General features: G+C 45.8%; 2 protein-coding genes across 2 annotated transcripts in view; one reads left to right on the top strand and one right to left on the bottom strand.

Moving 5' to 3' along the window:
* LOC139364513 (merozoite surface protein 9-like) overlaps nucleotides 1-14,920 on the bottom strand; it is a 324,715-nt gene that overhangs the window by 47,324 nt on the left and 262,471 nt on the right. The gene's annotated exons all lie outside the window — the stretch shown is intronic.
* LOC139364486 (zinc finger protein 180-like) lies at nucleotides 2,346-8,244 on the top strand. The gene is made up of 2 exons (XM_071101274.1): nucleotides 2,346-2,830; nucleotides 7,386-8,244. The coding sequence occupies exons 1-2, from the start codon at nucleotides 2,515-2,517 to the stop codon at nucleotides 8,231-8,233; spliced, it is 1,164 nt and encodes a 387-aa protein (XP_070957375.1). The 5' UTR covers nucleotides 2,346-2,514; the 3' UTR covers nucleotides 8,234-8,244.

Below are 14,920 nucleotides of genomic sequence, written 5' to 3' on the forward strand. Positions count from 1 at the left end.
ATTATTATTGTCATTATTGTTGTTCTACTGCCTGATTGTTATGCAACAGCACTGTTTACAAAAGCTTTGTTAATGAACAAGGCCCACACACTGTTTACAAAAGCTTTGTTAAATCAGCACAACAGTTTTCAGCTGTGCTAACATAATTGCAAAAGAGTTTTCTACTGATCAATTAACCTTTTAAAATTATCATCTTGGAATAACTAACACAACTGTGCCATTGGAACACAGGAGTGATGGTTGCTGATAATGGGCCTCTGTATGCCTATGTAGATATTCCATAAAAAATATGTAGTTTCCAGCTACAATAGTCATTTACAACATTAACAATGTCTACACTGTATTTCTGATCAATTTGATGTTATTTTAATGGACAAAAAAATAGATTTTCTTTCAAAAACAAGGACACTTCTTACGGACCCCAAACTTTTGTTACACAATGTAGGAGCAGTATAGACCTAGTCTTTTCATTATATACATCTACATGACGTATGTATTGCCTGGTTCACCAACTACTTCTCTGATAGAGTTCAGTGTGTCAAATAATTCTTTGGACACTCTGTTAACAACCCTCCAGACGAGCTTCAATGCCATATAACTCTCCTTCCGTGGCCTCCAACTGCTCTTAAATACAAGTAAAACTAAATGCATGCTCTTCAACCGATCGGTGCCTGCACCTGCCCGCCCGTCCAGCATCACTACTCTGGACGGCTCTGACTTAGAATACGTGGATAACTACAAATACCTAGGTGTCTGGCTAGACTGTAAACTCTCCTTCCAGACTCACATCAAACATCTCCAATCCAAAGTTAAATCTAGAATTGGCTTCCTATTTCTCAACAAAGCATCCTTCACTCATGCTGCCAAACATACCCTTGTAAAACTGACCATCCTACTGATCCTCGACTTCGGCGATGTCATTTACAAAATAGTTTTGTCACCAAAGCCCCATATACTACCCACCATTGCGACCTGTACGCTCTCGTTGGCTGGCCCTCGCTTCATACTCGTCGCCAAACCCACTGGCTCCAGGTCATCTACAAGGCCCTGCTAGGTAAAGTCCCCCTTATCTCAGTTCGCTGGTCACCATAGCAGCACCCACCTGTAGCACGCACTCCAGCAGGTATATCTCTCTGGTCACCCCCAAAACTAATTATCTCCTTCCAGTTCTCTGCTGCCAATGACTGGCAAAAACTTCAAAAATCTCTGAAACTGGAAACACTGTTCTCCCTCACTAGCTTTAAGCACCAGCTGTCAGAGCAGCTCACAGATTACTGCACCTGTACATAGCCCATCTGCACCTGTACATAGCCCATCTATAATTTAGCCCAAACAACTACCCCTACTGTATTAATTTATTTATTTATTTTGCTCCCCATTATTTTTATTTCTACTTTGCACATTCATCCACTGCAAATCTACCATTCCAGTGTTTTACTTGCTATATTGTATTTACTTTACCACCATGGCCTTTTTTTAACCTTTACCTCCCTTATCTCACCTCATTTGCTCACATCGTATATAGACTTATTTTATTTTTCTACTGTATTATTGACTGTATGTTTGTTTTACTCCATGTTGCATGTGTCGAACTGCTTTGCTTTATCTTGGCCAGTTCGCAATTGTAAATGAGATCTTGTTCTCAACTTGCCGACCTGGTTAAATAAAGGTGAAATAAATCAAATTAAAAAAAATTCTATAGATCCGACATGATGTATTGTTACACCATGTAGGAGCAGTATAGACCTAGTCTGTTCATTATATACATCTACATGATGTATTGTTACACCATCTAGGAGCAGTATAGACCTAGTCTGTTCATTATATACATCTACATGATGTATTGTTACACCATGTAGGAGCAGTATAGACCTAGTCTGTTCATTATATACATCTACATGATGTATTGTTACACCATGTAGGAGCAGTATAGACCTAGTCTGTTCATTATATACATCTACATGATGTATTGTTACACCATGTAGGAGCGGTATAGACTGACAGTTGCTGGCTACTTATTTAGATTTAGTTTGACTTAATGAAACTGCCTTAAATGTGCTGTAGTAAACATTTTTTATTCGCACTAATCAATCAACACATTCCTGTCTTTGCATGTCTCAATATAATAGTATTATTTAATTAAATCCATTTAAAATAATCTTTATCTGAAAATAAAATATGATCCTCAACTGCGTTTCCCCTCCAGTCAGCAGACGGCGATGTGCGTCTTTCTGGCGACGCTGCCAGCGTGACGTATAATCTAGTGGACGGTTCTTCAGAAACAGCTCGTCAACCACCTCGGTAGCTTGCTAGCCAACATAGCCGAAAGATTCAAGCTATTTATACGCTTTCGGTGTATATTAGCTGCTGTGTTTTAGACACACATCTGTCGTATCTACTTGTTAACCTATTTAATTTCATATTACGTTATTTTGTATTAGTCAGTTATAGTAGCTGGCTGGTTAAGTTAGCACTAGCCTAGTCGCTAATGATAGCTAGCTAACATCCCCGAACATGAGCTCCCTCAACTACTCCCCTCCTGTTAAAGAAGAGGAGGTCTGCTGGACGGAGGAAGAAGCTCTGGGGCTGAACATTGTTGTGAAAGATGAGAAGGAAGAGGAGGATGTTACAGTAAAACAACAAGTGGAGGGTGAGGCTGTTACAGTGAAAGAAGAGGAAGAGAAAGAGGAGGAAGACGCGTTCAGAGTGAAAGAGGAGGATGTTATAGTAAAAGAAGAGGAGGATGCAGTTTTTGGAGTGAAAGAGGAAGGGGCGATTACTGTCACATTGGAAGATGAAGAGGTGGAGTTTGGAGATCTGATTAACACCAGTAAGTACCGACTTAAATGTGTTTTTTCACTTTGGATATTCGGAGTTGGCTCGTCAATACCTCTTCAACGGAGGGCCCTGGGATGATGACTGATATGTCTATAATCAGACAACGTAGAGAGCAAGCCACCCCTTGTTTTCTCCTTTCCGTTTCCAAAAAGTGACTTAACATATATATTTGAGAAGGGTCTATCTGCTGACCGCAGACTGGGGGGCACGGCATGTAGTGATTTTCGTGTAGTGATGATTTACTACACACCGTGCCCCCCAATAGTGCCATGTGAGAGTTGGGTTGGCTACACCAAAGATTATGGATATACTGACAAGATGATTCTCCGCCCTAACATGGGGAGTCTTTGTCTTCACAGTGGCCATGCGGGTTGTCTAGCCTATCCTTTCTTTGGATTGGTGGATACATCTTATTATTGTAATCTATTGTTTATATTATATGAGGGTTGTTGACGTCAACAACGTCAACGTATTCAATGGAGAGAGATGCTAAGCTACTAGCATGAATATGCATATCGATCTGGAGACAACTCCTGTAGTGTTTTTATCAAAGTTGTCGGTATGTCACGTGTCCACATAACTTAAGCTTTACGAAACTTCTGTTGGATTAAGTAAACCTCATTAAGCCATTAATTTTGTTGTTGACCAAATTCGACACTTTCCACATTGGGTTGATAATTGTTTCCACTTGGATACAACCTACTGTAACCTACTGGCATGACCTAGAGTTACAACCTACTGTAACCTACTGGCATGACCACCACCTACCTACTGGTGTAACAGTCGCCTCACCCATACCCGGGCGCGAACCAGGGACCCTCTGCACACATCAACAACAGTCACCCACGAAGCATCGTTACCCATCACTCCACAAAAGCCGCGGCCCATGCAGAGCAAGGGGAACTACTACTTCAAGGTCTCAGAGCAAGTGACGTCACCGATTGAAACGCTATTTAGTGCGCACCACCGCTAACTAAGCTAGGAGGAAGGTCAAAAGGGGGGTGAGTGTAACGGATGTGAAACGGCTAGCTTAGTTAGCTAAATAGCGTTTCAATCAGTGACGTCACTTGCTCTGAGACCTTGAAGTAGTAGTTTCCCTTGCTCTAAAGTTATACTGTTACATTTGTAACAGTATAAGTTTAAACCGTCCCCTCGCCCATACCCGGGCGCGAACCAGGGACCTTCTGCACACATCAACAGCAGTCACCCACGAAGCATCGTTACCCATCGCTCCACAAAAGCCGCGGCCCTTGCAGAGCGAGGTCTCAGAGCAAGTGACGTCACCGATTGAAACGCTATTTAGTGCGCACCACAGCTAACAAAGCTAGCCAATTCACATCAGTTACACTGGCATGACCGAGAGAGATACAACCTACTGTAACCTACTGGCATGACCTAGAGAGATACAACCTACTGTAACCTACTGGCATGACCTAGAGAGATACAACCTACTGTAACCTACTGGAATGACCTAGAGAGATACAACCTACTGTAGCCTACTGGCTTGACCTAGAGAGATACAACCTACTGTAACCTACTGGCATGACCTAGAGAGTTACAACCAATGGTATGCAAGCATTTCTAAACTTTTTTCTCACTTTTATGGGGTATTGTCTGACGATTGCTTAATTTTTTTTAAATGGAACATTTCTCTATTTAATCTATTTTAGAATAAGGCTGTAACGTAACAAAATGTGTAAAAAGGGAAGGGGTCTGAATGCATGTATGTTGTATGTTTTAGGGCTGTCCCAGATTTTTTTTTTAAATAGTATTTTCTTTCTACCAAATTGAATGGTTGAAATTTTATGATGTGTATTTTTTTCCATGTAGACACACCCCATGTGTTTAATAACATCAACTGTATATGCAGAACTTGAACTGAACTGATGCTTCAAGCGTTTGATTAAATAATTAAGACACACAGATGACTTGAGGAAGCCAGAGATCAATTTAACCAGAAGAAAATAACCAATTCCCGACCTGCTGCTGGCCTTCGTAAATTCTGAGGTTATGCTCGTGAAGTTTCCAGTAAAATCGGCCAACTTTTTCCATTTCCATTTGGAGAGCCAATTTATCTTACCATTTCTACCAATCTGCGTGCCAGTTATGAATGAGTTACAACACCTGTTTGGCCCCGCCACTTCCTGGATCGGTGAAGAGCGGTGTTAAATTGAAGTCTCACGCTCATCACCTGTGGAAGGCGGGGCTTCCAGCGAGGCATGGATTTAATAGTATGTTGCACCTAGTTTCCCTCCTTCAGGGAACAGTAGTTATAGTCATAACGTTAAGCTTGTCATATGATGATGTTGAACTTAAATACTGGATCTTGTTGTCGGACAGTTTTTTTAATTCAGATCTCTGAAATGCTCTCTAACTACGTAACATTTAGTGGCTCCTTATGTTACGCTGGGAAAACAGTTTTCATGGGCACAGAAATCCTAAATCATTTCAGAGTTTGCTAAATCCAATGGTTCTAACCGAGAGTGACCTTAACTTTATTGACAAAAGTTATGGGTCCTACAGTAGGTCTATGTTGTTAGGTGAAGTTATGGGTCCTACAGTAGGTCTATGTTGTTAGGTGAAGTTATGGGTCCTGCAGTTTTTCTATGTTGTTGTTAGGTGAAGTTATGGGTCCTACAGTAGGTCTATGGTATTTGTATAACTAGTGGTTTCTGTAGGACCCATAACTTAATCTATGTTATTGTATTCACACCAATAATACTTTTCAATACTTTGTAGAATCACCTTTTGTAAATGACATCGCCGAAGTCAAGGATTGGTAGGACAGTCAGTTTTACGAGGGTATGTTTGGCAGAAACCCAGAATTTGTGAGAAACTGGTTGAAATGAAGGCCAGCTACGATAGTCAGAAAATCTATTTTCGAGAGCGCGCTAGCCTGTTCATTTTATACTGGCTTCTCACGCACACACATTCACACAAACATACTCACACACAATCACACTAACATTAGCACAACAAGTGGGTGGGGTGGGGTTATATCCTTCCTGTTTGGCCTGTCCGGGGGTGTCCTCGGATGGGGCCACAGTGTCTCCTGACCCCTCCTGTCTCAGCCTCCAGTATTTATGCTGCAGTAGTTTGTGTCGGGGGGCTAGGGTCAGTTTGTTATATCTGGAGTACTTCTCCTGTCCTATTCGGTGTCCTGTGTGAATTTAAGTGTGCTCTCTCTAATTCTTTCTCTCTCTCGGAGGACCATGCCTCAGGACTGCCTGACATGATGACTCCTTGCTGTCCCCAGTCCACCTGGCCGTGCTGCTGCTCCAGTTTCAACTGTTCTGCCTTATTATTATTGGACCATGCTGGTCATTTATGAACATTTGAACATCTTGGCCATGTTCTGCTATAATCTCCACCCGGCACAGCCAGAAGAGGACTGGCCACCCCACATAGCCTGGTTCCTCTCTAGGTTTCTTCCTAGGTTTTGGCCTTTCTAGGGAGTTTTTCCTAGCCACCGTGCTTCTACACCTGCATTGCTTGCTGTTTGGGGTTTTAGGTCGGGTTTCTGTACAGCACTTTGAGATATCAGCTGATGTACGAAGGGCTATATAAATAAATTTGATTTGATGTCCTGCTACCCAGCCGACAAAGATGAATGGATTCCGGGAGACTTACTCCCCATCCTCCCTCAAGATAGGGAGACGCTGGGAAGTACTCTCAGTGGCCCCAGCCAAGGTCGGCGCTGAATCTTGCTCAGACAGTCTGTCTGTTAAATAAATAAGGTTTATAGACATATTGTACAGACAATGGTTATACATAATTCTAATCAATTTCATACTCATACGATTATACGGCTTCAGGGTTCAGGGTGGACTATTCTAGTCATTCATATAAATTCCATCAACAGTGACCAGCTCGGAAACCAGATTGCGTAGCGAAGAAGGTACGGTGGGATTCGAAATGGTCGGTGATCTGTTTGTTCACTTGGCTTTTGAAAACTGTAGAAAGGCAGGGCAGGATGGATATAAGTCTGCAACAGTTTGGGTCTAGAGTGTCACCCGCTTTGAAGAGGGGGATGACCGCGGCAGCTTTCCAATCTTTGGGAATCTCAGACGATACGAAAGAGAGGTTGAACAGACCAGGTGGAAAGCAAGGCCAGCCGTAGAGAGATGCTTATTGAAATTCTCTATTGTCGTGGATTTATCAGTGGTGACAGTGTTTCCTAGCCTCAGTGCAGTGGGCAGCTGGGATGAGGTGCTCTTATTCTCCATGGACTTTACAGTGTCCCAAAACTTTTTGGAATTAGTGCTGCAGGATGCATATTTCTGTTTGAAAAAGCTAGCCTTTGCTTTCCTAACTGACTGTGTGTATTGGTTTCTGACTTCCCTGAAAGTTTCATATCGCGGGGACTATTTGATGCTAGTGCAGTACGCCACAGGGTGTTTTTGTGCTGGTCGAGGGAAGTCAGGTCTGGAGTGAACCAAGGCGTCAGACGTCAATTGTTGTACAACATCATGGCTACCGTGTTGGCATCACCTTTTACAGTTTCTGCTGTTGTGGGCCTTTAACCGTCTGACTTGTTGTTCACACAGGAGAGATATGGGACTACCGTGGATCCTCTGAGGAGCCTCAACAACAACATGATGCTGAAGAGGCAGAGAAGAGTCTCTCCACATCAGAACACCTCAAGAAACACCAGCGGAGACCCACAGGAAAGAAATCTCACTACTGCTCTGACTGTGGGAAACGTTGCAGAACTTCATCAGAACTTAAAATACACCAGCGAGTACACACAGGAGAGAAGCCTTATAGCTGTAATCAATGTGGGAAGAGTTTTACGACATCTAGCCATCTGATTGTACACCAGAGAACACACACAGGAGAGAAATCTTATAGCTGTGATCAATGTGGGAAGAGTTTTATTACATCTAGCATTCTGACTCGACACAAGAGAACACACACAGGAGAGAAACCTTATAGCTGTGACCAATGTGGGAAGAGTTTTATTACATCTGGCATTCTAACTCGACACCATAGAACACATACAGGAGAGAAACCTTATAGCTGTGACCACTGTGGGAAGAGTTTTAATACATCTAGCATTCTGACTCGACACCATAGAACACACACAGGAGAGAAATCTTATAGCTGTGATCAATGTGGGAAGAGTTTTGTTCGATCTGGCAATCTGACAGTACACCAGAGAACACACACAGGAGAGAGACCGTATAGGTGTGGTCAATGTGGGATGAGTTATGTTCGATCTGACCATCTGACAGTACACCAGAGAACACACACAGGAGAGAAACCTTATAGCTGTGAACAATGTGGGAAGAGTTTTAATACATCTAGCATTCTGACTAGACACCAGAGAACACACACAGGAGAGAACCCTTATGGCTGTGATCCATGTGGGAAAGGTTTTACTACATCTTGCTAGCTGTATTTACACAGGAGAGAAATCTTATGGCTGTGATCAATGTGGGAAGAGTTTTACAACATCTTGCCAGCTGACTTTAAACCAGAGGACACACACAGGATAGATATCTTATGGCTGTGACCAGAGATACTCTGATAAAAGATCTCCGATCAATCATCAGAAAATAAATACATGAAGGAGTTGTTTCATGATATCAATGAAGTAATGTCACAATGTAGAATGTTTTGACATTGTATGTAGTAGGAGTATTCTAATGATGTCACAATGTAGAACCCTAACCCTTTGGATAAATCCAGGCTCTGAATTGGAAGAGTTACTATTTATCTGATTTAACAAAAAGTGACTAACAAATAAGTTGTTACACTTAACATGTTGGTGACACACTTGAATCAAATTGCACCACTTCAAAATGTAGCTGGCTGTTTTCTACAAGTTGTCCTCTAACCAGTGATGTACACATTATTCCCAGATTCCGTGTGGTTTTTGAGCTGTTAGTTTTAACAGGACGTGCAACCTCATCTCCCTCCTGCTGCACAATAAATTTCAACATGATATCGTTGAGTGATGACAAATAAGTGTTGCGTTCCTTTGTTTAGCGACCCCTAAATTTAAATACATCACTTCCAAATGTAGCTGACTGTCTTCTGCATGTTGTCCTCTAATCAGTGAGGTGAAAGATATCTCCCATTTCCATGTGTTTTTATAGTTTGTGTTAGTTTCAACATCACGTACAACCTGATTTCCCCCCTAATCGATGTCAATGATTTATTGCTACTTGTCAAAACAACAGCGTTTCTGGTGCTTGTGCAGTTTATAAGGTGCTTGTTTAAAAAAATACTTTAAATGATTATTGTGGCAGATGTTTGTGCATATAGAACATTTTATCTTTAGGATTTCAAGTTATCACAAACTTTCTCTGCATTTGGATTATTGATTTGGACACTGTGACATTGGGGCTATCCCACCTAGGAAAATGTCGTTGAAAATAAGACTTTGCCCGACGTACAATATACGTTTGGTATTAGTTGAAAGTTGAAAAGAAAACAATTTAATTTCAACAGCCTATACACATGGTCGCAGTGTAATAAATTGGTCTATAATCAATTCTATGAACAGTCCTACAACATTCAAGTGCTAAATGTCTTCATTTCACAACTGAAGAAGCATGATTCATATCGCCTCATATTTCTCTGGGCTCGAACCCAGAGTCTGGTGGCACAGCTAACACTGCATCGCAGGAGGCTTTAGGGGGAAGGTGTTACAGGCTTTGGTTTTTCCATTTATGTTTTGAGGTTGGTGGTTAGCAGGTAGGAAAGGAGGATACCTTGTTCAACTGAAATGTGTCTTCGGTGAACTGATTGGTGTCACCTCGTTAGTCAGTATGTGTTACACCTGTGCTGGCTTATACATCTCGTTAGTGGGGAGGTGTTTCACTTGAGCTGGTCCAGGTTCTATTTAAGAGTGTCTGGCCCAGTGGTCTAGTTGTCTTGATAGATGTGGAGAGTCAACACCTTTAGTTGCTCCACCTTTTTGGTTAAAATATGTTTTCATTCCAAGTTGAAGCTTCTTTCTGAAGAGAGCTTATTTTTTAAAATGAATCAATACAAGCAAACAAGATCGGTTCCGGGGATTGGTATGGCAAATACCTTACGATTTGCCTGGACTGAAAATGAGATGGAGCCGTGGAGTAGAGAGACATTTGGAAGGACTATTTTGATGGGATGCCTCAGGATAGAGGTGAAGGAAGTGCTCTGCCTTCAAGGGAACCCGAATGAGAAGGCTTTCGATGTGACGTTTCACAAAGAAGAAAAACACGACGAAGTAATGAAGATGGCAAAGGAAGCGGAGAAAACGGGACCCCTGTGCCATTATGCGGTGACCAGCCTGGCGAAGAACAACTTCAGGGTGGTCACCGTAACCATGTACAATCCGCACGTGAAAGATGAAGAGGTGAGGGCCTTTCTGGGGAGGTACATGGACAATGTCTCCTCAGCGAGGTACCTCAGGGACTCCCTGGGTTTCTGGAACGGGAGAAGAGGGTTCCAGGCGTTACTCAGGGAGTCCCCGAAGAGTGTGGATGGCTACCTCCATCCTCCGGCGATGTTCTCCCTGGGGGCTGACAGGGGAACACTCTACTATGCCCGTCAGCCCCCGTTCTGCAGGCGTTGTATGGCCTACGGCCATATCCTGGCCTTGTGCAGTGCCAAGAGGTGTCGATTTTGTGGGTCGGAAGAGCACGAGGCCAAGGAATGTGACGAGCCCAAGGCTTGCCACGGGTGTGGCTCAAGAGCACACCTGTGGCGTGATTGCCCGGCTCGTCACAGGTCATAGCTGGGTGCAGCTGGGGGGGGAGCGGGGGATGGGGGGAGGAAAGAAAGGACGCGTGCGGATTGCATGGATGGCACAGGGGAAAAGACGGCGCAGGAAGAAGATGGGAAGAAGGATGAGGTGGGAAGAAAGAGGCGAGGAGAAGAAAAGAATGGAACAGAAGGAGAGAAGAAAAAGGGGACGGAAGAAGGTGGAGGAGCTGAGAAGAGGGAGAAGGGGACAGTGGTACGAGAAGGAGTGGAAGAGGGAACGGGGACAGTGACGGAGAAGGAGGGAGGAGTGGAGGTGGGAGGGGAGGGGGGGGGAGATGGGGGGAAGGAGTGGGGGGACAGCCTGCCAGGCTTCCTCGAGGTCGAAATGAGGGATTTGGTGGAGGAGTTAGCGGGGATGGGACGTTGTGTCTCCCCGCTACCTCCTTCACCAAAGAAGAAAGGGATAAAGAGGGGGAGCTTGGCAGGAAGTGAGAGGGAGGGGGGTGTGGAGAGGGAGGGGGGGGTTAAGAGAGTGGCGGGGGGGGGGGGGGTAATTTGTCCTCCCGGTTTGCCTCAGCCCCTTGCATTTTAGTGGATGACTCCAGTGAGGGGTCGGTGGGTTGTTTGCTAGAGGGATCCCAACTCCTGTTTGGGGAGATGGGGTCCCCTATATGCAGCCCCGAGGCAAACAGGGAGGGGGGGATGGTGGGTGGGGAGGGAGGACCCAACACACTGCCTGGATCATGGGTTGGGATGGAGGACGGGGGGGCGTCAGGAGAGGAGAGGACGTCCCCGCCGGTGGAGATGGACCAGGGGAGCATCGGGTGAGTCTCCTGGTTTTTCTTTGGGTTTTGTTTTTTTTATTTGTTGTAAATAATTAAATGAATAGTTCTGTTTCTTTTTTTAGTCTAAATGTTAGGGGGTTAAGGGATAACGTTAAAAGGAGGGTGGCTTTTTGTTATTTAGAGGGTGTGGGGTTTTATTTCTGTTTTTTACAGGAGGCTCGCCTGAGGGATGGTGGGGATGTGTGTAGATTTAAGAGGGAGTGGGATAAGGGGGAATCTTTTTGGGGCATAGGAGGGGTGCACTCAACAGGAGTAGGGATTTTGTGTGGGCATAGAGAGGTTAAAATAGAGAACACTTTTGTAATAATGCAGGGTAGAGTTTTGGGGATAGATGTTAAGTTTAGAGAAGCTAGATATAGGTTAATTGGGGTGTATGGGCCACAGGTGGCGGCAGACAGGTGGGAGATGGTGGACTGTCTGGCGCCCCTGTGTGTTACAAACAGGCACTTGGTGATAGGAGGAGACTTTAATATAGATTTAGGGGTAGGCGGTGATAGCAGTGCAGGTGCCATCTCTGGGCTAATGGCTTGCCATGGTCTGGTTGATGGTGGCCTGCACACTACTCCGGCAATGGTCGGTCCTACATGGCGCAACTCCAGGGGGGTTGCGCGGAGGCTCGACTACATTTTTGTATCCAGGTCTTTGGGTCAGTTGTCTGGGCGGCTGTTGCCTGTTTTCTTCACGGATCACAACGGGGTGTTCCTGCAGGTGGGGTCGCCAGTCTGCCTCTTCGGTAGGGGGTACTGGAAGTTAGATCGGGATATACTGGAGGAGCAGGCTTTCGTTGACGCATTTTTTTGTTTCTTTCGGAGGCTTGACGGCCTCCGGTCCATGTGCGAGGGGGTGTTAGAGTGGTGGGATTTAGTCAAGGGGAGGATAAGGGCTTTTATAATAGGATATTGTAGAAGGAAAAAAAGGGAGGAAAGGAGGGAGGTGGATCGTATCCAAAGGTTAATTGAACTCGAGTACGAGGCAGGCAACCTCGGCGGGTCGATTGACTGGGAGAGATTCGCAGCCCTAAAGGCGCAGCTCAGGGAGCTGCAGGAGCAGAAGGCTCGAGCTTTCCTGGAGCGTGCGCATAGTGGCTTTCTAGAACATAATGAGACTTGTTCCGCTATGTTCTTTAAGTCGGTTAGGGCCAGACAGAGTAGGAAGGTAATGCAGGGAGTTAGGGAAGAAAATGGTAGTATAGTAAGTAAACCAGAGGAAATGGTCAGGGTGACAACTGATAATTTCCAAGGTTTATTTAAGGAAAGGGAAATAGATGTAGAGCAGGGAAACGTGTTTTTAGAACACTTGTCCCGGCGGTTGCCAGAGGACATTAGAGACGTGATGGAGGCCCAGATCTCACTAGAAGAGGTTGAGAGCGCTCTTAGGAGGATGGGAAAAGGGAAGGTGCCTGGGATGGATGGGCTGCCGGCTGAATTTTACCTCAAGTTTTGGGGTATACTTGGACCAGTGGTTCTCGAAGTCTTGAAGGCCATCCTTGAGACGGGGGTCCCGGGGGGATCAATGGCTGTTGGTGTGCTGTCACTTCTTTATAAGAAGGGGGAAGCAACTGACCTTGGCAACTGGCGGCCATTGACCATGCTGTTCGTAGATTACAAGATTCTTGCAAAGGTTTTAGCAGACCGGTTGCGCACAGCCCTTCCCTACGTTGTCCACGAGGATCAGACGTGCGGGGTAGAGGGCCGCTCTATAAGATGGAACCTACAGTTGATCAGGGATTCCATCGCTTGGGTTGAAGATAGAGGGCTGCCTTTAATGGTTGCAGCGCTAGATCAGGCGAAAGCTTTTGATCGCGTGAATAGATATTTTCTATTCAGGGTGTTAGGTAGATTAGGATTTGGGGAGAAGTTTATAGGATGGATCCGTACTTTATATGTCGGAGCGGGGTGTCGAGTTAGTGTAAATAGTCACTTAGGTGACGTTTTTGACCTCTCGTCTGGGGTCAGGCAGGGATGCCCACTCTCGGCTCTCCTCTTCGTTCTGTACATGGAGCCTCTGGGGGCTGCCATTAGGGCAGACACAGGGGTGGAAGGCTTGTTGATCCCTGGAAGCGGTGGGCTGCGTGTTAAGATGACGCAGTACGCCGACGACACTTCCTTGCTGTTGTGCAAGGACTCGTGCCTGACAAGGTCCCTTGCCATCTTTGGGGATTTCACCCGAGCGTCGGGAGCAGTTCTGAACCATGCAAAGTCTTCCGTCAAGTTTTTCGGAAGATGGCGCGGTAGAACGGATGTGCCTGGGGGGTTATCTCTCTGTGAAGGGGCCCTGAGGATTCTCGGGGTTCATTTTGAGACCTCCGGCTCAGCGACGCTAAACTGGAACATGCGTATCGCAGTGGTACAGAGGAAGCTAGCAATGTGGAAGGCTAGGTATTTGTCTTTTATGGGCAAAGTCCTGGTCCTAAAGGTGGATGTGTTGCCGTCTCTTTTGTATGTGGCATACATCTATCCATTGCCGGCTTGTCTGAGGAGGCCTCTAGTGAGGCTTGTGTTTCAGTTTATGTGGAGTGGCAGGTGCGAGTGGGTCGCCAGGGCACGCATGATCTGTCCCATCGGGGAGGGAGGTAGGGGGGTACCACATTTCCCCCTCAAGCTGGACGCCATTTTTGTTTCTTTCTTGTTGACGGAGCTTGCTCGTCCGGTTATACACCCGTCCGGTTACCTCCTGCGGGTGTTCTTCTCGTATAAGGCGAGAAGCGTAATGGTGTGGTCTAACGCGGGTCCTCGGGCGGAACAGCTGCCGTGGCATTTTGGCCATGCGGCCAGGTGGCTGCGTGCGCACCACGAGGTTGAAGTTGCCCGAGTAGGTTTAGACCACAGGCACCTGTACGAGGAGGTCAGGCAGGCAGGGAGTCCTGCGCCTGTAGCGGGCATCTCGTCAGTGGTCTGGGAGGGAGTGCAGGCGCGGGGCCTGGACAACAGGCTCAAGGACCTGAATTGGTTGGGCCTCCATAAGTGCTTGCCGGTACGTGCCATCTTGTACCGGTATAGTTTGGTGCAATCCCCCACCTGTCCAAGATCCTCTTGTGGCAGGGAGGAGACTGTGCGCCATGCCTTCTGGGACTGTGCCTTTGCCGGACTAGTCTGGGCTAGGGCACGGGTAATGCTAGGTGTGGTTAGGAGTGATTTTGTTTTGACATGGGCTAGGCTAGAGAGAGGCGTAGGGAGAGCAAAGGGAACGGATAGGGACAGGTTTCTGCTCTGGCTTCTCATGAGTCTCTTTAAAAAGGGACTGTGGGAAGCCAGGCAGAATTTAGTCAAGACAGGGAGAGATTGGGGGGTGGAAGGGAGAGTGAGAAGGGTGGAAGGTGATTTGAGGGGGAAGATGAAGAGGGAGGAGAGGAAGTGGGGGAAGCATGCGGCACGGGAGAGGTGGAAAGGGGGTTTAGGGCTGGGAGTGTTAGAGTGAGTTTGGTAAGGGGATAGATTAGGGAAGGGGAGATAGGGAAAAGGGTTAGGTATTGGTTAGGTATGACGGGGAGGGACGATGCTCCCCTGAGGTTTGTTTTTGTTTGATGTTTTTGTAAATATAAT

The sequence above is a fragment of the Oncorhynchus clarkii genome, chromosome 13 (assembly GCF_045791955.1).
Source record: "Oncorhynchus clarkii lewisi isolate Uvic-CL-2024 chromosome 13, UVic_Ocla_1.0, whole genome shotgun sequence".
In the NCBI taxonomy this organism is placed as follows: domain Eukaryota; kingdom Metazoa; phylum Chordata; class Actinopteri; order Salmoniformes; family Salmonidae; genus Oncorhynchus; species Oncorhynchus clarkii.